General features: G+C 37.1%; 1 protein-coding gene, 1 long non-coding RNA gene and 1 pseudogene across 6 annotated transcripts in view; 2 read left to right on the top strand and 1 right to left on the bottom strand.

Moving 5' to 3' along the window:
* Positions 1–158: 158 nt before the first annotated feature.
* On the bottom strand, positions 159–13,427 carry LOC138135027 (aminopeptidase N-like; annotated as a pseudogene).
* Positions 3,568–4,412, top strand: LOC138134850 (uncharacterized). Its single transcript, XR_011160828.1, has 2 exons — positions 3,568–4,105; positions 4,165–4,412. It is a non-coding gene; the product is annotated as an uncharacterized lncRNA (long non-coding RNA).
* Positions 13,428–14,458: 1,031 nt separating the features above from the next.
* The window catches only part of mAChR-B (muscarinic acetylcholine receptor), a 40,958-nt gene continuing 30,398 nt past the window's right edge, over positions 14,459–25,018 (top strand). For all 5 annotated transcript variants that reach the window (XM_069053395.1, XM_069053397.1, XM_069053396.1 and 2 more), the window contains exons 1-2: positions 14,459–14,597; positions 20,813–20,973. In XM_069053395.1, the coding sequence (XP_068909496.1) occupies positions 20,879–20,973 (95 nt within the window). In that variant the 5' untranslated portion in view covers positions 14,459–14,597; positions 20,813–20,878. The remainder of the gene's footprint in view (positions 14,598–20,812; positions 20,974–25,018) is intronic.

The following is a 25,018-nucleotide window of genomic DNA, read 5'->3' as shown; positions in this document are numbered from 1 at the left end:
AGGTACGTGCCAGACAGTGGAGGCTTTATTTTCTAGTGTTATCTTATCAAAAAAAAAAGAATTAATAGGAAAAGACATGCTTAAGTCAGTTGGATTTTTTTAATAACAGTAGCTTTGTTCTTGCTGTCTTATAGCAACATAGGAATTATAAAAGTATATAGTCAAAAAACTTTCTTTTATTAAAAATGAGACCATCACTGTCGATAGACGTTAGACAAAATAATTCATGTACAAAAATCTTAGTTAATAGCTGTCTGATAAATCATTGAATACTGAGAGAGTCTACGCTACCGAAACTAAAATTGAAGATAGTACAATTAACTAAAGACAGTCGCGTACTATTCTGATATCTTTTGGTAGTGTTCAAGGAGAAAATCGAAAGCGATGTCGACTCCATCCGGATTACCAGAGTAGACGGCTGAAAACACTGAAAGTGCGTCCTGTTGTCTGATTCCTGAAATAGAATTGATAGACAGGCTCGGGTACCTGTTTGAAAGTTGTTGTAATAAAGTGCATGATTTTTTTATTGTTAATTACTTTTTACGAATTTCGTTGTCTGTGGTGCATCCCAACATTCCCAACGCTGGCAAAATCGTGACTTGTTCAGTGGCAATCTGCGAAGTTCTAAATTCATCCCAAAGGAATTCCCAGTCGCTTGTGGCGCAAGGCAGTGCAGTATACCTATCACTGATCTCAAATCCTTATAAGGTCTCCTGAAACATTTGCCAATTGCATCAATTCATTACCCAAAGAAGAGTTTTACGGCTTGGTTTCCTTGTAAGTGTTGTACGCAGCCAAAGACTTGTCGATACAATGTTTAAATTCCTGCCTGCAAGCCCAAGTAGCTGCCAGAACTCTTTGGTGCGTGTAAATTTGGTCGTTGTGTTTTGCCTTCTTGAATGGCACGGAATAGAGGGGTTCCATCAGGTCCCAAATAAATTCCTGCAAGTAGATCGTCGGCGAAATGTGATTGGATAGAATTCCGGAGACGTACATGAAGACTTGCTCTAACTGTTTCGTCTCCTGTTCTTTGCAACATGCTCGCGTAAACGCTGTGAAGGCGGTGTACCACGAGTAAAAGAGGAGTCTGAGTCCAGAAATTTGATTAGGTCGAGGAAGCTCGAGTAAGAGTGAAGTCCGACTTTGGCGAAATTGTAAAAATCATCGACAATCTGGGCCCTGTTCAATCCATCGAAATCAGTATGAGTTAAAGCTACTTTGATTTTTTCCCAAAGATTGTCGTCATAGTCGATTCTGTAGAATCCTAAAACGACCAAATATTTGTCTTGTTGACTAGTAACAATAGATTATTTTCATAAAAAAATCTTGGAAATTTTGTTATCGGTAATATAAATTGTCAATAATAATAATCTTTTTAATCCAAATTACACTCGTTATAGATTTAGTTTACCTGTTTGTTGGTTATTAAGGATGATCCATTCTCTATCTTTTAATACATCTGTTATCGTAAGTTTGTCTTGTATTGTTAACCAAGCTCTAGGTGAAGTGTTAAGACACTTGTCCGAATCAGTAGAAGTCGTGTAACTGATTGGAACGTACCACTTTTCATCATCTTGTGGAGTACCAGCACTCAAGAATCGTTTCTACAAATCCTTTTGAGCAAGAATCTAGTTTATCGAAATTTTCACATACCTGTGAAACAACGACATTGTCGCTGTCCCTTTTAACTTGCAAAACTGGGTATCCAGGTTTGTACGTCCAGTTTTCCATAACTTTAGACAAACTAACTGGAAGATCGCTAGCGTAACAGCTTAGAGCATTCGGCAGGCTTAGTGTTACCAAACTTGCAGTTTAAAGGAAAATCTTATTTTTTTTTGCATCAACACAAATCTACTCACTGTCTGTCAGATATTTACGGAAACCATTCCTGAACTGATCTGCTTGCACCTTGTAACTAACTCGAAATCTGGTGGCAATTTCAGATGGGGAGCTTACTTCAACCGAAAGTGCTTGAGATGTTGGTTCTGAATCACTAACCAGACCTTCTTCTGGTTTAATATTATTATATTTTTCAAATGTTGTTATATTAATTCTCGTTGGACTAATATGATGTGCAGAAAAAAATTTACAACAATTATGCTGTTAGTATCTTTAATTGGACATAAAGCAGACATGTAGATCAGTCATGAGTTTCGAATGACGTAAAAACAAGTTCAGCTTAGATGTGATTTAAGTAATATTTATTTAGTAGAAAAATCCATTTGTAATTTTAGATAACATCAGCTATGAGACATTTCTTTAACATATTAATAACCACAACAATCCGATGTTATTTTATTTGTGGGCGTAATATCATTGTTGGCGTTCCAATGCAATACTCACGTTTTAACTGAGAAAAAAACAAACATATTAACCGATATTTTTTATCATTTTATCTCTACTGATGAATTCTAAGGAAAATTTCCAGCGCTAAAAAAATTTCAAAAAATTATTATCTTTCCTCTGTGACTCTTGCCATTATTTTATACAATTTATCACTACTATTTTATTTATTGAAGTGTACAGAATGGAGTTTTAGTTCATTTCATGACCACTTCAAAAACAATTGAATCCCTGAAAAGTTGTGTCGCATCCTGTGTTAATAGATCTTCAAGATCTTGTCTTAGTTTTTTATAATACATATTATATGTACTGTCGCGAGCAGTAAATTTTGGTCGTCAATGTCATTTCAAAATTTGGTTAGATTGTCACAAATTTAAAAAATTTCCCTGCCTGATTATGTCCATGTCAACAAAGTGTCAAAAAAATGAAAACAAAATGACAATTAATGTCATACAACATGATGATAGGTTATGACATTTACGACTGTTTTACAATGGAGCATTTTCGATTGCGTCAAAGAATGACCTTGACGACCAAAATTTATTGCTCGCAACTGTACATACAAGGTATTTCACAAGTGATAATGAATCCGGCGGAATTGAAAATGCAACGCACAATACATTTCGCGAATGACGTTTATGTCAAAAATTACGAAACTGCACAGCTAACTATGTTTTATATTTTTTAAATCAAAAAATACATATCCACGTTAACTTTGCAAATGTATTGTGGGTTGCATTTACAACTCCGTCGAGCTCATTATCACTCGTGAAATACTCTGTATAATTTAAAAAATTGACAATGAAATTTGGCTATGGTTATAATTATTATAGTTTTGAAGTGTTAAAATAGTTAGTTTATTTCTAAAACAAAAAACCTATTTGATATATTTATGTACCATCAGTTTATGATGCAAGTCATGTGTTGGGATGAATGTTGTCGATCATACTAATTCCCAAAATAAGCCAAAATAAGTAGTTAATCCAATCGCTGTTCAAGTAAGCCCAATACTGATCGAATTTTTAGTAATAATATCATACCAAATTAGATTTCAGCTGATGGAAAAAAATCTATTGTAATATTATCGTATCTTACGTTTCAAACAAACTCAAATTTTTATGTTTGGACTTCAAAGTACTTCAAAATGAGTATTACGGCACACTTTACATATTTTTCGTTGTCCAGAGCTGAATAGTAATTTTATTTTTAAAATGACGTGACTAGTTGAGAATAAAATTAGTATATTAAAGAGAGTAGACTCGATCCTGGTTCCTAGGGGCGTTTGTCGATTGTTGATTGGCTGCACTGTTATTGTCAAAATTGTTAGATATGACTATGATATGACTGTTCTGTGGATATGACAGGTGACATTTCAAGAGTAGGTGCAAAATAAACACAATTATGGAAGAAAATAAGTTCAATTACAGTGTTCAACTACAAACTTACAACTTGTGGAAAAACTTTGCCATTTGTGCTGTAAATTTTCCGTAATGTGATTTGCTAGTGATGTTGAGCGAATGATTAGACATTTTTTTATAATGAGGTGTGCAAGTTTACAGCAAGCTGGAATTATGATGTGGGAAGACATAGACAATACTATAGAAGTGTATGTTGTCTCTGTAAGCTGATTGGAAAGTAAAACTTTTGTATGGCGATTAAATGTTTCTTCACATATTCGAATAAGTGTAAAAAAGCAGCTACTTGGAAAATGTAAACCTCCAAAATTTCGCTTTGAACTATATATCTGAACATTGTCGTCACAGTAATTGTTGTCCTCAGAATTAAGCTAATTAGCACATTTAGTACACATGCTCTTTTTAGGTAGGGAGTTGACTATTGAGTCTGCAATGTAGTGAAGAATATTTTCATTTGCTAGAGAAGAATTATGTTCAGTGTAGGTGGAGGAACAAGTAGGGAGTGTAAGTGATGATGTTGAAGGTGCATTCAAATTTGGAGGTTGTTTTATTTATTTTTTATTTCTTAAAACTTTGTCATTATTTGCATTTAAATTAAATTGCTCATTGTTAAAATATTTCAAGAGTGAAAATAAAATGTAAATTTTATGTTAACTATTTAGATTTGCTTGCATTTACTTCACAAAGTCTGTGGCAACTAGGCTGCCAATTCAATGGTTTCCCAATATTTTGGATCCACAATTGTCTGCGTGACGCATCGTTTGGGAACCGAAACATTTTAATACCTCTTTCTGATCTGGCAGAACAATAAGGTGCTGTGCAACCAACCATTTTAAGAAATTTTTCTGTTTTGAATTTGGCGCTTGACCGAACTGACAGATATTTGAAGCTTGATAGTAAACAGTAGATGCTGCCAACAGAAAATGTAACTCTCAAAAACTCCCCTAGGAACCAGGATCGAGCCTACTTTCCCTTATATACCACTCTAGTTGAGAATACTGTAGGTATATTAATGGATAATGGAATAAAATAAATGAGTCAATATGATTTATGTCGATGCATGGCGAATGAGGCATATCATCAATAGAGAAATATATTATTATTATTAATGAAGCGATGTATATTTATTTGCCAATGACTGTTATCCATATTTGTTATCTATTTATTTGTTTATTTAATGGTAGCAGCTGCTATAATATACTCGTTGCCAAAGAAAGCTCAAATGACGATTAAATCCTTGTACTGATGTACCTACACTCTTATAATTTGAAGATCTTTTATGTACTGATAATTTCTTTATTTAATTTAATATTATAACAAATAATCATCACTAAAACGTTAAAAGAGTTAAATGTTTCTCGAAGAAGATATTGAACATGGAAACATGATCTTTCGTAAACAGTTTCATATCCAGATCTAACATCTGTCATTTCTTATTTGATCACCACTTAAATTTTATCATCATTGAACGGCTTTTCCAAGGTAAACTGAGATTATTGTGGGCCTATTAACGTTCACCATCGATAGCTTCAAGGCGATCTTCATTTACCAGGCCATGACACTGACCAAAGACAGTATGCTATGGAATGGCCTACCACAGTCTGGCAACATTGCTTCACCAACATTTGGTGAAAAAATTCCAAATCCACTAAACCTGTCATTGAATTTGCATTTGTCAAATATGAGTGATCTAATTTTGCGACAGCTCAAAAATGCATTATCGCATTGTAATATACAGTTTAAATCCACCTTGTGGACAGAAAAATAACGGTGCTCATTACTGATAATATTTCAGATGTTCTGCTGTGTTCCGGGCTATTGAAACTGTTTGGTTATAAACTAACGCGAGGTGGGCATTTCCAACTTAAATATGTATAACGATTTTGTTCTCCCCATTGCCTAAATCCCACCCCATTGCTTGTAACTTGCTTCCCAGTCTCATTTCAATATTCCTTTTTAAAGCCAAAAGATTTTTCCCAGTGATTGTGTGGTCATTACTAATTTTCATTATTTCTTCCCAAAATGTAATTTCTTCGTAATTAGAAGTTATTGGCACCGCGTTTGATAGAAGTCGTTTCATTTTGTCCCCATTTATATCTGTTCCCCTAAAATATTTAGCACAAGCATCGCTGCTTTTGCGATTTCTTCATTTTTCGATTTTTAAAATCTCTTTCCAAATTGGGTTCGTTCCCTCTTTTGATGGAAACTTAAATACAGGTACCTACGTAATTTGAAGAAGAGGACGCATAATTTGAGTGGCAATTTGGTACGCAACACTTAAAAGGCGCTTTTAATTCAGTTTGACGAATTTGACCAAGGACTTGTCAAAATTTATATTAAATGTCGAATTGCTTTCAAAATTTTAGGAACATCGTAGGTCATGGAATGGCCTACCAGAGAATGTGGCAACGTAGCCAGTGTCCTGGCCTGTAACTTTAGACCGCCTTGATAGCTTTCTAGTGTTTTTTTTCTTCACGTAAAACTAAAGTATTGCATTATTTTGTTTATGTTTTGTTTGTTTCCGTCTGTTGCAAGAACTCGTTTATATTTTACATTGTATCTTTTATATTAAAATACAATTTGTGTAAACAAATAACGTAAAATTAAAAAATAAATGTACGTACAAAGGGGTCTTAATGATTAAATGCAATATGAATTAACAGATACGCAAATATCGTGAATAAAGATATCTGGAAGTACTCCGCACCATCTGTAGAATCTGTAGTCGAATCAGATGTTGACTCCGCACCATCTGTAGAATCTGTAGTCGAATCAGATGTTGACTCCGCACCATCTGTAGAATCTGTAGTCGAATCAGATGTTGACTCCGCACCATCTGTAGAATCTGTAGTCGAATCAGTTGTTGACTCCTCACCATCTGTAGAATCTGTAGTCGAATCAGTTGTTGACTCCGTGGTAGTCTTTTCCTCCAAGTCGTCTAACCAGTTTTTGAAAATTTCCAAGTGAGAACGCCTCCACTCAGTATTCACCTCGATATTTTTCTTAACATCTTCGAAAAGTTTTTGATACGTTATTTCTTGCTCCTCATCCAAACAAAGAACTATTGCATCTATCTATAAACATATTAACAATTTTATCAAAAATTTCGTAAAAATCCTAAACGTGCAGATTACCATTTCTTGCTGTCCCTCTGTCACAATTTTTTTAGATAACGAAAGGAACATGTCCGAAATGTCGTCTTCACTGAAACTAAAAAAAGAAAACAATTTTGTCTTGATTCTTATATTTTTTTATATTACCTAAGCAAAATTTTTTCTAAATGTTGTTTTACAAAACTGAGAACCACGTCGACACCACCGTCACTCTTTTCCAAAACTGCCTTAAATGCTTCTAGCTTATGTTCTTCGTCAATTTGGACAATACTGGTTTCGTCAATAATTGCCAAGAGGTAATAGCTGAAATTTTGTAAAATAACAACCGATCAAAAAGCTTTGACGAACGTACTTTAACAAGACAGTATTTGAAGTGCAACTCATGCTTCTTAAGATCCTCAATTTCTTGTGAATCTTATACTCGTCGAATAACAATCCAAATGATTTTAATTCGCCAAGCCTCATGGCCCCGCAATATACTGGTTCTTGCAAATCTGGGTGAATACTAGTTGCACCTGTCGACAGAGTTTCATTCATTTCCTGCTGACAACGCTCGTAGCCAAAATCACACAACCAAGTTAATATTTGAATCCTATTTAATGTGTCTAAATGATCTTCTGAGGGTTTGATCGACGTACCAACATGATCGTATAAATGTTGTAACAAATCTCTTGCAAAAGCCTACAACAATAGTCAACAATTGTCAACATATTCCTCTAATCATGATAATGTTACCGTAAATTGTTCTTCAGCATCGCTATGCCTCAACGAGTGTTTCAAATGATTTATTGTTTTGACAAGTGCAGAAATGGGAATGTAGTCTGTTTCTCTTTTAAAATACCCGATCAAATCTAAATAAATGTTGTAAGAAATGTCTCCTGATTCAGCTAAATTAAAAGCGTCCTCGACCAACACAGCTCTACTTAGTGGCGAAATTTGATCGATATCTTCTGAGTTCAACAAGAAGTCGGTAATATTTTTTAGATTTGTGTCATCGTAATGCGTACGAAAATAACCTAAAATTCGTCAGTTGTGATAAGTAAATTGCAAAATACCCGAATGCAGACCTAATCGATCTGTGTTGACAATATACCAAGCACTAGAAGAAGAAAGTGTGAATTGTCCAGTAGTGGCGTCCAAATTAAAATCGAAATTTTGTCCTGGTTTTTCAGATTTACCCTCGTAAGTGATGCTTATCGGAATCGATCGTAAATTCGCACCGTCCTTTAACAATTATTAAAAGTCATGTCACAAAACGATTGTGGTTACACAGACATCAAGGGCATTATTTTTGTGGCAAGAGAAGGATCTAACCTGAGTAAAAGTGAGCACGTTATTCACATAATTTCTGGACACTTTAAGTGTTGGATAACCGGAAGGTGTGGTCCATGTTAAGGCTACTTCGTTATCGGGATTTTCCAGTATGCTGAAAAATGATGAAATAATATAATTTGTGTTTTTCAGTGAGGTGTACGTACGCGCCGGGAAGAGGAAGATGTACAAACATTCTCACCAAAGCATAAGCTATAAAAGAAGAAAATTAATACAGTCAAATTAGAAGATATTTGATAGCGTACATTTCCAAGAGAAAAATTTTGAAAGACTCTCAGGAGTCTCGTTTGGCTGCAATAGGAGTGCAAGTGGGTTTTCTGCATCGTGTTTTAACGTATTTTCAAGCTCTTCTACTACAAACTGATCTTCCACGCTCCATGAGGGTTCAAGTTGGTCGATAACATTATTCTGGTAGTAAAAAGTGATTCCTTCGGCAGTCCAAAAGTTGGTCCACCAGTTCACCACGCTCGCGTCTTTGTACCATTGCTTTACAATAGCGTGGGCAACTAGTTTAGCTATGTCTTGTTTATCTTGAAGGGTTTCGCGTTCTGCGCGATACGATATAGCCGATTCTCTAAAAAATTGAAATCAGTGATTTCCTTATCTTGAGATAAGTCTCAAAACAAGTTTACCTATAAACGATCAATCCAACATTCTCCAAAACGTCCACTGGTAGAGATTTATCAGGGACGACAATCTGTTGTATTTTACTGAACCTGAAGGACTCAGTCGCTTGGAATTTTTCAGCAACCGCAGCCGACCACTCCCCCATAAACTCCGTTCCTTCTTCTTGGATGCTGTAAACCGTCAAATCTGAATAGTCCGTCTGGTTAAAATCTATAAGAGCGAAAGATACCAAGTGAACTGGCATTGCGTCAGTTTTCGCAAAGTCATCTTTAATTAAGTTGTTGGCTCTAAAAAGAATTGGTAAAATTCGACAATGTAAACAAATCTCAATTACTCGTTGTAGACACTTTCGGAAATTTTCACTTGATTTGTCACCACCACATAGTCATTGGGTCGTACTACACTTAGGGAAAATGTTGCTGGGAAATCTGGTCGGTCGAAACATGGAAAAACCTGTCTGGCTTTGGTGTAGTGGAAGTTGGTCAAAAGAAAAGGTCTGAAAGATTAACAATGACTCGACGAATGAAGACTCAGACTTGTTTACCTTTCCTCGGAGTTTCCTTCAACGCTTTTTGTGTATTTTGACACATACAAACCTTCTAAGTTCTCGTTGATCTTTCCCGAATAAGTAAAAGTAATACTGTACAACAACCCACTAGTCAACGGACTTTCAAATTGAAGGATAACAGTTTCAGTGTCTTCATTCGTCGTAAAACTCACACCCGCTACTTCTGTACCTGTTGGGTCTAACACTTTGACTGGATCTTGAATTTGCAAATTCTTGGCATTTAGTGTCACAGAATTCACTGGATTTGTCACTTGTATCGTAACGGTAGATTCACTTTCAAAAGTTAAACTACTGATTTCTGGTACAATCGTGATGTCATAATGAAGAGGAACTACGTTTTCTTGGGCTAAGATGTTGGGCAGAAAAACTAACACTACAGCGAAAGCGATCATTTCGGTGATTTGTGGATTCTAACTGGATAAGTAAATAATGTAGTGCTTATATTGTAAAGCTGCCACGATAAAGCTGATTGTAAATAAAGTAAACACATAAAACTAGATTATAATACAAGCAGCGAAAATGAAAATATCATATCTTCTTAAATAATTTCATTGAGCAATATTTTGTGTAATCCCTTAGAGCAGCGGTTCTTAACCTGTGGAGGCAACGATGTCCGTGAACTTCAATCAAATGGTTTTACAGTTAAAATAAAAGGAAAAAAGCAATGAACGAAAAAAAAATAAAGGAAGGGGGACGGATTACGACATTTAATTTGATTTTGTTTGTTTAAAACATAGTTTTTCTAATCTACTCCATGTATTAAAAAGAGATTAAAGTAAAAATCTGTTATGAAAATAACTTTTGATAGCAACCAATGCCACTTTCGTGTGTGATGAGAACTTGCACATGCGCAATTTTTAATATGTAAGTGTTTGATCCTTTTTTAAGGTTTTAAATGGGGCCCCATGGACTAGTAACTCAGAAAGTTAAAGACGGCCCTGAACATGTGTCTAATTTAATAAAAAGAAACCTAATTTCATATTACTAAGCATTTAAGAGAAAAAGTTTGGGAAACACTGGCTTAGAGGAAGAATAGTGCCTAAGTACACAAGATGTTTTGAGTCAAATAGAGTTGAATTTATTTTGAAAGAAATGAGTGGCATCAAGAAAAATTTTGACTTAATGAATTAATTAATAATAAATTAATCAGACATAACAATTAAGTTGTAAAACTATCTGTACTACATAAAATTAAATTGCCCTCATAAATTAAAATAAATCGATAATGTGAATGTCATCATTCTGATGGATTAATAAGTATAGTGGGAAGGTGCAAAGGTTTTAGATTCCACGTTTGTGAGTGTAAGGATCGCAACATAAATTAGAACATAATTATGAAATAGAAATATCTAGTTAGGATACAGCAAAATGGCGGCGCCTGTCCGTTGTGCTGTTGGCAACACTAGATTTTTCCAGTTTCCGGCAAATTTCAATCAAAACTTCGATCAAAGCCATTGAATTTGGGCAATGCGGACAATGAAATCGTGATTCGATGTTCCATCACATTCGTTTCCTTTAGTTCCGATGTTTCACTTTGTAGAGGAATGTCTCGTCGTCGGCCTCTAATTGTTTAAATTATTTAAGAATGTTATATAGAGCTGTCACGGCGTTCTATACTTTGATAAAATCACATTTTACTTTTTTGCAGCGGCACTTTACTCAGATGAACAGTTTTTGTTACTATCTCAGTTTCGGGGCCACCCCATGTCCGCTACAGAGCTGGATTAAGTCATGTTTTCAAGGACGTCAAAACGAATTGCTGTTTAAGCCTTTCATATAAATAACAAGCCGAGCCAATTAAATTACGTGGAATGTCATAAAGATAATGGAATACGCGTCAATCATCAAGTTATTTCATGACACCAGTTATATTTTAATTAACATATTAAAAACAAAAAACAGGGAGTCCGCTGTTGGGCGAGTGGTGGTTGATGTCAATTTAACGGTGGGAGGCGTGCAAGAAAAATTGAAATTTTCACGAGACGGACCTGTTTTAGTGCTGGAAGGTCCGAACACAATCATTCTTGTTTCTATGAGTCAGGAATCTCAAAGCTCCGAGCTGTCTATAAAGATGCCATCTCTTCTTGTCAGAGTTTCACATAAGGGACCGACGTACGTGTATGTCAGCATTCATAAAACTTGCCCCTATTTAAAAAGTGGGGAATTTGAGAATTTCTAAAACAACTTGTGCAACGCAGGGAGTTATCCGTCGACAAAATGGAGTTACAATGCAACCGAGAGCTTTATAAAAGCACCATAAAAGCATGTTCGGGAATTTTCGAATAAAATTGATTCCTTCCTATATGCAAGCTGGAAGCGAATAAATTCACTTAAATCTTAAATCAGATGAAGAGTAATTCATTTACCTGTAACGTAATTTACTTATAAATCATGGCGGATAACTTTATTTAAAATTTACACCGAACAAAAATTAAACAACCGCTTCCGCCTGGAAGTGGCCTTAATCAAGGCACTCATTTAATTTAAACTTCGATCCAGGTAAAATTGTACAGTTTCTGTAAAACATTCCAGCGGTGATCATGTGTTAACCTCCACAACAACAACAATAATAATAATAATAAAATCTTCGCTGACATATTTTATAGACAACGTTCAAATTCTAATTTATTTAAGATAAGCTTTATTTCTGTAGCGCGCATTTTACAACTATTTTATTATCGTAATTTTGTTTGGCTTAATTTTACACCCCCACTAAGAACATAAATTTTTACACCGTTGCACACTTATTCGGACGGATATAAAAATGTTAAGGATGTGATAATAAAGTTTTTGTTTGTCTTAGCGTGAGGATTTGTATCAAAGGTGCAGTGGTCGATTTGATGACACAGTGTGAGGGACGGATCCTCCCCAGTCGTGTATCCCTCATTCAGCATAGGCAAATTGCTGCCTTTGTGCCTTCGGGCGTATCAGCTCCCTGAATAGTTCCACGAAACTCGCTTCATTTTGTATTTTTAGACCTTAATGATCTATTAATTTTTCACGGAAAGGTTAAAAAGAGTTCTTCGCACACAAACCAGCGCCTGGTTTGATCTTGTCCCAAAGAATCGGTGCGTCGTTCTCAGACTCGGCGCTAGAGGTCGCCGTGCACTGGTGCAACAATAAATGTCACTTTGTTGCATTACAAGAATGTAAATTATTATTGGTGCTCACGCTGCTCCAACGCACCGAATTCTCTACGTAATGAATAGTAAATCGATAAAAATTATCTCGGGGGCGATCTTTCGGTTGCGGGAACTGCTCACCGTCACGAATTCTCTTCGGCTTAAATGTTGTATACTGGATTGGAATAAAAACAGCAATAATTCTAATAACGTCCTTAAAAATTCAAATTGTCTGTTGATTTTCTACTCGAGTGCGACACGGCAATTTAGCATAAATAACAAGTTGTTATTGGCCTGAAAATTCCAACTTGCTGGATAATTGAATCGAAATTAAACTCGTCGAGACCGCGACCGTGGGGTAATGGCACAGCTTCATTAAAATTTATATCAGCATTAATAATCGTTGCGCGTAAACGCACTCGTTTTCTTATCAAAACGGACAGAAAAATCGTGTGTCAAAAATTTAATTAAAATTCAGCTCTCAGAGGAGTAGCTTCTTGGTGGCCCTTCGCATAGAATAGGATTGTACTGTCGGGACAAAACTTGGTCAAATGAAGCGGCTTCAACAGGAGTCCCGGGACGACGAAGCTTTATGGCGAACGTGATCCACTCACTACACTGAATGGATTTTGTGCGAGCCATTCGGAGATTTCCATGCGAAGGTGAAAAATAGAAGAAGCACAAACTGCTCCCCGCTGCTGCCTACCTAATTAGCATCATTAGCTGCAAAGTAGCTCTTCGTTCGGAAATAAGACCGGTTCAAATTGCTGCTTGCATTTAGCTACTGATAAGCGTCGAGTAACGGTCGTTCTGGGTTTAGATGGGCACTTCGGAGACGGTGCCATTGATGATATCATTTTATTGCTGCAATATCAGCGAGGTGCACCTGAACGAGCCCCGTTTATCTTCTTCGTGGTCGTATGCCCCCCACATAATTTTTTCCCAGCTGATTTAAATCAAAACCCACCGATTTTTGGACCAGCTGTGTTTAGTTTCTTTTGACGTTTAATTTGAATCTGCGGGAACGTTTCCCAATCGAATTCACTTCAGTTAATTTCTGTCAATGTATTTTTGCCAAGTCACGTGAAATTAGAAGTGTACCGATCCAATCAATTTAAGAGAGCTATAAAGCAGAATCGGTGAAGCTTTCTCGAGTGTTGCTTTAGCCGCTTTATATCGTGCAATATAAGTAAGAGATGTATTTTTTCAACACACTACAACGCATTTTTCCACACATAATGCTTTAATAATCAAAAGCTCCCCGAAAGCTTTTGTCTCATCCACATGAATGTTTCATCTTCGAGCAAAGATATTTTTCGCTATTTCTTCCATTTCAGTTCTTTAGAGAACTTTGTATCTGACATGAGTACCAACTTCAGGAAAAGTCGCCACATTTTTAGCACTTTTCCTATCGATTCTTTATGCTGTTCGTGCGTTTGTCGAGAGCGCACAATTAAAATGATGCGAGTTTTACGGCTGTTACCATCAAATGGAGCACATTTCCATTACCTTTGAACCCGCCTTCATAAATAAAAATTCCGTCACGACACCCCGCTCCTCGTTCCAGCATAAATTGCCTCTTCCTAGCTTCGGCGTAACTTTTTAAAACCATCTCTGTGTCGAAGCTTAATTTCAATTGATCGGCTGAAAGTTTTTTCAAATTGAAAAGTCGTGATTAGCTACTGGTCACGAGGACGCTTGCGCTCTCCATCCAGACTTTCAAATTGAAATCCCGCGACGCCAAACTAGACGCTTCACTCGACGTCGGTCATTCACGAAACACGTATCAGGTAAAGGATGATCAATCATTGCAAGAAGTACACATTTCGGTTGAGAAGTATAGGAGTAGGCTGTTCTTTGATGTACTGTATATCTATTTGTGTCAATTAGGGAAACAATTTTTAGAGTTTAATTAATTGCAACTAGTCGGTGTTAAATGTTTGGTGTCACAAACAATGATCAGAAGTGATTTTGAACTTGCTGCACTTCGTAAAGTTGTTTAACTTCCATTTGTCAATTGATGAACTGGCGGCGGCGTCGGGGATAAAAGGACGAAGGCGCCGCTGTTGCTTCGAAGGTAGGTCTCGGCCTGATGCATGCTGAGCACCAAAATATATTTTTCTGTTCATCAATCAATCTTAAAATGACAACATTATCCCAGATAAGATTTCAAACCTTTAAATCCCCTAATCTCCTGCACCTCAATTGTTTAAAACTAGAAAATTCATCATTTTTATTTATATCATTGTTTATCTTCTGTTCTGTTGCATTGTTCCTTGCATGATAATTTTCTTAGAAGACTTCTTTAAATGTCCCGTTCGATGTTACTCTCAAACTAATTATTCCCCTTAACAGGAAAGACTATAAATAATTCACACCACCACCACTTCGTCAGAGTTTACTGCTAACGTAGTTATCGGTATCTAAATAACATCTAGATGACTTAATTTCTTTCATTGTGATAACACCCTCGCTTTAATTCGATGTAAAAATGAAATTATTTATTATGAAATTAATGTAGCATTTAACACTGAAGTACCCCATAAAATGATTTATTATGTCGTAACATGCAATCTTTTTTCAGTAGTAAATCTAAGCTGACTACCAATTACTATCCAGTTGTGTTTAAAATCGACCGTGTTTATTTTTAGTTGGTTAAGAACGAAGATCCAGCCTGACTCGACAGGGTTTAATGAAAATTTCGAAACGATCGAATTAAATAACAATAAAAAATAACTTTGCATACTGACTAAATTACAGTACTGTAACAAGTTTTTCGTGTCATTTACTACCATATCGATTCTAAATTAAGGCGAATACAATTTGGTGGCTTTTTAAGCGGCGATGGCAGCGTCAATTATTTTAGTTATTAGTTTTAAAATTTCCATTCGTGTTGGCGGCCAAGGTTGATTTAAATTGGCTTTTCCAAAAAATAAAAATCCAGTCGTGTTGTATTTTATCGTCGCATTAATGTTTTCGAGTGGAGAAATGCTACATGCAATTTAACTATAAACTAGAATTACGGTGTATTTGCAGTTTTGCGACCCCCAATTGATTTTGTTCGAGCTCCTCAAGAGTGCCCCTGGTTTTTGATTGATGAATCTAGATGTAGTCAAAGCTTTAGGTTTTAGTTTACATGTAAATGTTATAAACGCCTGTCTCGATAGAGCCCAACAATGCCATTTGTTAAAGCTGTCATACTGATGTCAACGCCAACAAACACTAAAGAGATATTATGGTAAATCAAATGAAATTTCGATAGAAGATTTGTATTTCACGTTTGATTTGCTGCATATCTGTTCACATTTCGCTGGAAGCTCGAGATATATGCAGATGGGTAGGGTGTAAAACGGCAGATTTACAGAATATGGTCGACAAGAGCAAAACGAAACTACCCAGGGCAAATCCCTTCGCAACAAAATCCTAATAAAATAAAACCGCCCGACCCGAATCGCTTTCGTTGCAATTTTTCAAAAATGACAAGTACAAAATCGGCAATGCAGATAACTGTGTCAGCGAGCGTATTGCCAACTGAAATTTTAAACGTCACCTGTCAGTGTCATTGGCGCTTTTAAAATTCCATCCAGAATTAACGGTCGGGCCGGGTGAATTTTGTAGTTTTCCCGGAACGAGTGCGAAGGTGCCCTCTTCGGGAGATTGTCGATTTGTAAGGGAAAGGTGGAGTAAATAATAAATCGAACGAGGTGGCGGACGCGTCGAGACGGCGAATAATTCAAAATTGGATGTGTATTGCATTATTAAAACACGTGGCTGATCCTCGACCTGACACAAAACTAGCTGGGGCGGATGAAGGGAGAATGCCGCCGCTGCCGCCCCCGACTCGGAAATTTTCGAAGGAAGCAGGCACCCCGCAACTTCGCTACGGAAATAAGCAATCAGATTGGAGCGTCACCTAGTTAGGTGCTCGGGCAAAGGTGATTACGGCTCATCACGAAAGGCGAAGGTAATTAAAAGGCAGAGGTAATTGTCGAGATTTGCATGGATGCAAGTTTATTTTAAGGTTGCGCCGCCAATCCGATTGGGAGCTTTCGGATGTCGTCACGTCGCGGCTAAACGTGTTCATTGTATGGAATTCACTTCGGAATGACCGTGCGATCTGAATCACATCGGAAAGCTTTCAAAGTGATGGGAATGCTACATCGGACATTAATCTTTTAAGCCCCTGGCTGGGGGTCTCAGCTTTTTCTTAATTTATAAGATAAGTGACGGACAGGTGAACTCACTCTGATGGGGCTGTTGTCAAAACGATCACCGACATTAACAGAATAATTAAAATCGACAATGAGAGCTTCCGCTCCGACGAAGCGCCTAAGATGCGCTATCTACAGGAGTTCCTGCACTTCAGGAGTTCGATTTTCGTTCTAAATTATGCGTCGACGACCGTCGTGTGAGTAAAATATTCTGCTCTTGCCATCAAATTCCAAGTTGACATTTCAAACTGATGTGTTCGCGTATTATTGAGATATGCATCTCCATAATCGGATTTTTTTGGCGAAAATCTAATACTGACTGCAATCAACATTCACCGAAATTACGACGGCCATTTTCGAACCAGATAATTTCGTAAAACTAGATAATTAGTTTGTTTTTACAAATTTCCCACGAGGGAAAGGCAAACAGAAGCCTGAAAATTGGAACACTAATAAATTTTAAAGTAGTTTTAAGTAAATAACTAAATTTTCGCGGCGCATCCGTCGTTTTTAACTTTTTGACTTGATGAATTATTAAATTCGTAAATTAAATTATAATGGGATAACATTTGAAAAGTATATGCCAGTGTTCAACAATTTTTTTTAATATCTGTTAAAATTTTTATGACGAGGTGGAGATGCAGATAAAATTATAACAATAGCGTCTTCTTTATGTCTTACAGTCGAAATGCCAAGGCTAGAAATAGTTTGTATAAAATCCTTTCCCGGCGCATCCACCATTTTTTGATAATTTTAATTTTGAAATTTTTGTTTTAAAAAAGAATAAATTCAAACAATATGATTAATTTTACTGATATTAGATTTTTAGAGGCTAAAAACTACTAAAATTAAATAGCAACATATTTTAAATGGGGTCAAGACAATATTGAGCAAGCGATAAAATGTATTCCGCGGTGACTCAAATGTCTATAAATTGTATTAAAACATGAATTAGTTCGAATTTCTTGGCCGGCATTTTCGGGATTGTAATCTTTAAATTGTCAAGAGACTGGCTTAAATTAAGTAACTTACGTGAAAGTTTATTTATCAACTCAAGGCTAATTTGCATATTTTAAAATATAGCTGAAGGTTAATCCTAAAATAAAATTCGCAGAGTGCAAGATAAACTCGACTGTAGAACACCGGAACAGAATAATTCAACATAACTTTTGGGTGAAGTCGATTAGGAAAAAAATTATCAGAGTGGAATTATCGAATTATTAAAACACATTCGCCGCTAATGGCGAAGTGGAAACGTCGGTGGAACTTTTCGGCGTAAATTCCTCGACTCGGTAATCATTCCAGATTAAAGATAACGGCTGATTAGAGTCGATTCGAGTCGAGTCGGGTCGTCGCGACCAGACAGTAATTGTCATCGGGAGTTGATTATTTTTTGAAAGACTTGAGACAATAATCACAGTTGAAACGGCACTCTAAAGAAAAAAGTTGTGTAGTTGTCACGACATTTAGACGATTTGTGTGATAACAAGCCACACACGTTATTAGGGACCGCATTTTCACCAAACGATTTCGTTTCCAAGTTAAGAGACGCGATTTGGAGCACGCAATGACTTTCTAAATCAGATAACTCGGCCCCAAACTAACCATGTTAACTGCGGCAGCCTTGCATGAAACCTCCCTTAATGGCAGTTTTATATCAACCTGTCCTTTATAACTCGTCATTCGCGCCCGAAAAGGCGAAGGTTGCAGCGAAAGTGCAAGATTCAAGGGTCGACGCCAGTAAATCTCGCATTTGCGGCTTCAGTCGGTTGTCAAAATTTTTTCCCGACGCACTGTTGTGCCGCGTTTGGGGCACAAACATCAGTGGCACATCGCGTTCTATTAATCACGTTTGGTTTAATTAAGCCTCACAGAGGCAGACATTGATGCAAAGACTCCCATTCAGCTGTGTGTGGATACCAATTGAGCAATCTTCATCCAGAACAATGAACAATCAGTTTAAGCGTCTTACATTCAGCGTTCGACTGACACCGACACGGTGTCGCTTTGTTGCTAACTCTCCTTCCTATTCAATAAAACACATCCTTCGAATCCCTGTTGCTGTTTATTATACTCTTGTTTACGGCTTTTTGTTGTGACAAAGGACTCGAAGCGCACGACAGAAGCAAACGAACCGGAATTCTTTCACAGAATGAAAACCATCGCCTCACGGACTGTCCATGGCAACACCATCGGTCCATATCAAGCCCTAAATTGATCATTAGCCACTTGTATCCTCTCGTCTTTCCCTCTTCAAGACTAAAATTAAAAGTCCCGAAAACAACAAAAATCTAACCGATGCAGTCTGCTACTCGTACCTTTTTAACACAAAATGTGAAATACTCAGAAAGAAATGATCGAGAGTCGATTTGCACGGTGAGATGGACACGAGATTTTTTTTTGGTTTTCTCTTCACACTGCACTGGTCGCACAGATGCAATGAGATATGTTATTAACTGCAGCGAAAAATCAATGTAAAGACCAGTTCTTTCATGTGTCGGTGGTGCGTGTCCGCATTTTCCGTCTCCACATTCGTGTCAATCAGACCAGGCTAAAGCTTTGCATGTCGTTGAAAATTGCAAATCGAGTATAATACGGCTTCTCATCAAAAAATGCCGTTGCCAATGCGTTAATTACGATTTGCATACGGGCAAGGATATTTTGTATAAATTTTAATTTGAGCCGGCGTGCTTCAACAACGCCGAATCCATTAAAGACTTTATTGCGTTCAGACATGTCCACCAACAAGTGCCCACCAAATTTCTGTTTGTTTTTCCGAGACGGACGGATCATAAATCGGGCCACGGAAAAACACACTTATTTCAATAGTTTTCTTTGGGTCCGTACAAGTTTTAAATAAATTCTTTGTGGCTCGGGTTTTCACAAAGCAAATATAAAATATCCAGAGTTGGCCAGACGTGAATTTTAAAAGTTTTCGCAGCACGTGACGCGTGTAATACGTTCCTTACGATCGATTTTAATCTGCCAATATTTTATTTACAACATTTTTCCACTTTCTTTCAAATAATATTTATCTTGGACGAGAATCTAAACAAACGTTAACGCAAAAGCAACAAATAAATACGATTTCAGTTTTGACCACCGATTCTCGTATTGACCTATGTACACTTCTCTTCACAATAATCTTGACACCACTCCAGTGCGTCTATTTTATGGATTGTTTTTCGCAAATAAGCGCTTTGATTTATATTGTCCTGACGAATTAAAATCTGCGATGATTTAATGGGAACCTTGATTTCTACAACTTTTAAAATCGCGTGACGATCGTTCCTCGATAAAAACAATTACCAGTTTTAACGGTCCATGGTAATGCTAATAGAATTTCATGCAGGTTTATCATGTGTACTATTGACGGAAACCATTTAAAATTCAACGGTTCGAGATCTACACGTTTATCGAGGATTACGAACGTTTAATCAAATGTTGAAAAGCAACTAAACACAACAAAAACAATAATTACGCGTACGCTGTCGATATTTCAAGATAAACTTAGTTTATTTGGGATTGTAATTATTTTTAGATTAACAGTCGATCTGAAACAAGAAAGGAAAAAATGTTGCTGTCACGCAAATATTTAATATTTCAAGTCGAGCTGACACATTTTAAATTGCAAATGGCTGACATTTAAATGTCACGAGTGACAGTAGTACTGTCAGTTTTGACATTTGACGTAACGACGGCTTTGATCTTGTTCTAGGGACAGTCTGCAGATTTGACGGTGTAATTAATTGTTAAGAGATTTAACGGAATGAATGAAATTAAAAGAGTACGGGCGATTTGAATGCAAATTTTCAGGTTTCAGGGACATTAATATTCAGGAGTCTGGATCAGGTCGAGGCTCGCTCCGTGAGGGCAGAGATCGGTTCGAATTACCTTATAACAAACGAGTTTCCATTATACACTTTTTATGATCTCCCTTAAAGTGGCACGCAACCACCTCCTAATTGGGTCACTAATGGGAAATCGGACCAAAATCCAATTATTTTTATTTAATGAGATAGGAATTCTCACATTGTCGTTTGCCTCATTTGCGAAGTTATTAATCGCAAACATCTTTCAGGTCGTTCCATGGAGCGTTAATAAACATGTCAAAGAGATGAAAACAGAGCCGGGTAGGTGAGGCGATATGGAGAACTCCACGGAGCCTTCCTCCCTCATTACCACCGAAACAAACAGGACCACACCGGTTTTTACCATCGGACCCGAATTCATCGCACAATGGTACGTAACAACCCACTAATTGACGTTTCAAAAACGGATAAATTATTCAAAGGGGAATCACACGAAATGCGAATCTACCAATTAACGATCCCGCTTCTGAAGACAATCAGACTGAGGATCTAATCTCTCCGGGTCGATTAACCGCGCGCATGTAAGCATGCAATCTAAATTTTTATTAGCTTAATCGATAATAATTACCAATTACCGGAACACTATTAAAAAGCGATCGATCACCCGATTAAGGCGACCAGCGAGTTTCGTGACAAAATAAATTGGAAATTAATTTGAGTGGCCGCCGAACCAATCTAAGACCCGGTATGGTATTTCGCGGTGTAAATGTTGCCGTCAGTCAAGTCTACAATTTTTAGTGGCGGTGATATTTTGCCATTTGCGAATTCAGTTAGCTGACCTTTATTCGATATTTTGGGATGTTTCGGAAATGTGGGCGTCAAAATCGGTCGATTGGCAAATTACATTTTTTGTTTCCACTTCGAACCGGTGCCAGATCCAGGAGTACCACTCGCTCTCGCTTTCTGCCGAAGACTTGACTCTCCTGTTCCCCCGTTGTGGGAAATGGAAGATGCGAGGCGCACGTTTGAGCCTAGTCATATCGGCGTGTCGGATTGTGGAGTCTTAACTGTACACCTTAAGCACCACGTTTGTCATGCATTTAGCGGAAAATATGAAAGGAAAATAAGCTGTCTAGTGGAAAAGCGAGTTATTCCGGTCGGTGGAGCCTCACCTGGCAAGGCCGTGGAATACACCGATACCGATCCATACTATTTGTATGTTCTTTGGCCGTACCACGCATACATCCGTGTCAAGGTCTGCACCTGCTTCAATTAAAAGCCATCGATTTTGAAGCGCCGACTTGCACCACCCATTGCAAGTCCAAGACTTCGCGGCTTCGCGTCTGGGTCCGGCGAGGAAACTCCGTCGGTGACGCCACCAGACGGAAGAGCCTCCCAGACCCATTAATCACTATATTTGTTCTTCCAAGAAGCCGCAAATTTCCCGCGATATTAACTGACAAAACACAAGCTGCTGCCTCCGATAATAAATGTAAATTCGAATCCTGCCCGGGGCGGGATCACGACGATGCTTCCAAGACGGCTTTTTCCTGCCATTTACACCGATACAAGTCGCAAGTCCAAGATAAAACGGGGATCATATCGGCCCGATAACGTCCATCCAATCGCGTTTTGCATTTAATGGCCCTCCGGAACGTAAATTGTTTTTGAGAGCTTAATAGCTAAATGAAAGCTTGCTCTACTTTTAATTGATTCCACGTTTAAATGGCTCGTTCTGTTGGAGCGTTTCGTTCGGAGGCCCGAAACAGATATGTGGAATGGCGCTGTTTGATTCCGCGCTCGAAAAACATCGAATGTAAATTAAGGAGCGAATTAATATTGATTTGGGTAATTGAGAAACGCCGCGAAGAATTACAAGTTTGGGATTAAATTTCCGAAGGTAATGTAGCTTGCTGTGTTTGGGATCGTTCAAATCTGACAAAATAAAAAAAAATACTTGCGTTTAATGGTGATGTTGAGCTTTATTCTTGTTCTTTCACCACATCAAATTACTTTGTAAACACGAACGTCGTTTTGTTGTCAATTAAACTAAGTAAATCAAGAAAACAGCAATGACACTATTTTAATTATCTCGGTGAACGCAGTTTTAAGTCTTGTTTACGAAGATTTAAATTTAAGGTCGGTGTGATAAACTATCAACAGAATGTCAAAAAAAAATAAATAAATATCACACTAAGATATAGACAGTAGTCTGCAAAAACGTAAAGTGTGTTCATGTTATTTCGATATCATGTCGCATTCTCATCTTGTCACAATTTCAGTTTTTGATTTGAGTTTGAAAAATTCGAATAAATTATCGGATAACTTTAGACGCAAACAAAAAAAATCAAGTTGATTCCTGAATAGTTGTTTTGTCTGTTAAAGTTTATCGGCTCGTGTATTATTTTTGTTGACACCGACAGAAATTAAAGGCGACAGGGTTGCCACATCGGATGGTGGGTAGAGTAGTTGAGGTCATTGGCATCTAAGCTGAGAGGGTGCATCACATTTTGCACCTAGTCCTAAGCTTGACAAAAGTGTTTTCGTGATAAGTGCGACTGTTGAAACCTGAGCAAAAACGCCGCAAACTACAAAGGAGAATGTTGAGGTGTTCCCTAAGAGTCTATAACATTTTTTTGAGAAAATTTTGCAGCGCCGACAATATCTAAATTCATCACTGAACACCAGAGAAAAATGAAGGATCAAAACTAATTCTTCTCCGAGGTAAAAGTCGAAAACAGTTTCGGAAAGGTCGTGGTGTCAGGATTTTCGAATTGATTGCTTATCTGGCTAGAGGACAGACCATGCCAAAGAGTATTCTGCAAATCTTTTAAAATAGCTTGTCAGATGTATTCGTAAAAGGAGAAGAAGAAGAAAAGAGAAATGAAAGATATCATTATTTCTTAAGTGATTGTTTGTCAAGAGGTCAGACCATTACCGGAGAGCATCCTGCCAATTATTTAAGTCAGCTTGACAGAAGACAAAAGAAAAAAAAAGAAGAGAAATGCAGTTACCCTCACATCGGCAACTAGATTTTTTCTTCCTCTCAAAATTGAAGATTTTTTAAATAGCATCTTTGGCATCTTTCGGGCAGAGGCCACGAATTTTTTGGACTCCTCGAATAGAAAAACAACAATTTTTTCTTATATTCTCTATCGCTTGTTAATTATAATAACGGTATAACTAATTTTTGAATAAACTGAATTGTTTAAATTTTTATTGTGTGTTTTTAGTTCATCAAAGACCTAAAAAACATTTCGAACAATAAATAAATTAATCTTCTTATTGTGAGTGTTTTTATAAATTTCGTTGCTTTTTGATTTTTCTTTTCATTGGAAATAGATATTATTGTCGTGTTCACACAGGTAAATTCTTAAAAACTATGAATACATTTTGAGTGTAAGTAAATTTTGTATGTGTTGGTTTGGCAAAATAAAATGAAGAAGTTGTGTAAATATGGTTTTGGTAAGTGTTTTGTCTCCCATCACTGTATTGAGTTCTTTTGAACAAAAGAGGCAATAAAATGGCGAGACCGCTACTGCAGGTCTGAATAAACATAATAATATTGCAAATTCATCTCGTATTGGGTTTGTAAAGTCGTATTTAAATTTCGTAACTTGAGCCGCTTCCTCAACTTTGCCATGAATAATTCCGTTAAGTCAACAAAGGAGCAACGCGGATTTGGCTTAATATTTACCTTTGGAAGAAAAATTCGTCGTCATTTTGACAATATTCCCGCACGCAATTCACCTCCAGAAAAATGTAATGGAAGGAAGAGGCATTAAACGGCGATAATTCGAAATTTGCATCGCACCATTCTATTCGAGGCGGTTTCATTTACAATGGTCGGGAGCTTGGAGAGGACCTCTGATGAAAATCGAACAAACACCCGACCTAATTTGATGCTAAATATGTGGACTCTCGTCTAAAAGCAAACACATCCTTTTGCGTATTTCCGCAATTAATCGGCTAAACGTCAATTCAGCCAGAAATTGATCTAGAATGACCTGAAAGGCTGGAGCCGCCGTGGTGTACCGCATGTTATGGCAGCCGAGGGAGATTTATTTCGATTTTACCGGATCCGAGATTATCTGATCGGTCTATAAAAGCCGACGGAAATTTATGGTGATGAATGCAGTTTTAAATCTGACGCCTCGAATCATAATCATTGATAAATCTACAATATGTGGATTTCATTCCACACTACAAACAATTGCTAATTAATTTTCTACTAATACTGTTCGCATTTTAATTGTTCAAATTGAATAGAATGGTGCCTAATTTAAATTAACCAACAATGAATGAAAATTTGCAATGCTTCTAATTTTGGACTTGGCTCCAGGGCCCACGCTTTAACATTACCCCATTGTTTTTTTTGAATAAACTCCACAATTATTATTGTTCCCGATATAACAATTTATTTACTGGATCATGTAGGTACGCTTGTTGCACGCTACACACCAGTCAAATGCCCC

The sequence above is a fragment of the Tenebrio molitor genome, chromosome 7 (assembly GCF_963966145.1).
Source record: "Tenebrio molitor chromosome 7, icTenMoli1.1, whole genome shotgun sequence".
Lineage (NCBI taxonomy): Eukaryota > Metazoa > Arthropoda > Insecta > Coleoptera > Tenebrionidae > Tenebrio > Tenebrio molitor.
This window is presented reverse-complemented; position numbering and strand designations above follow the sequence as displayed.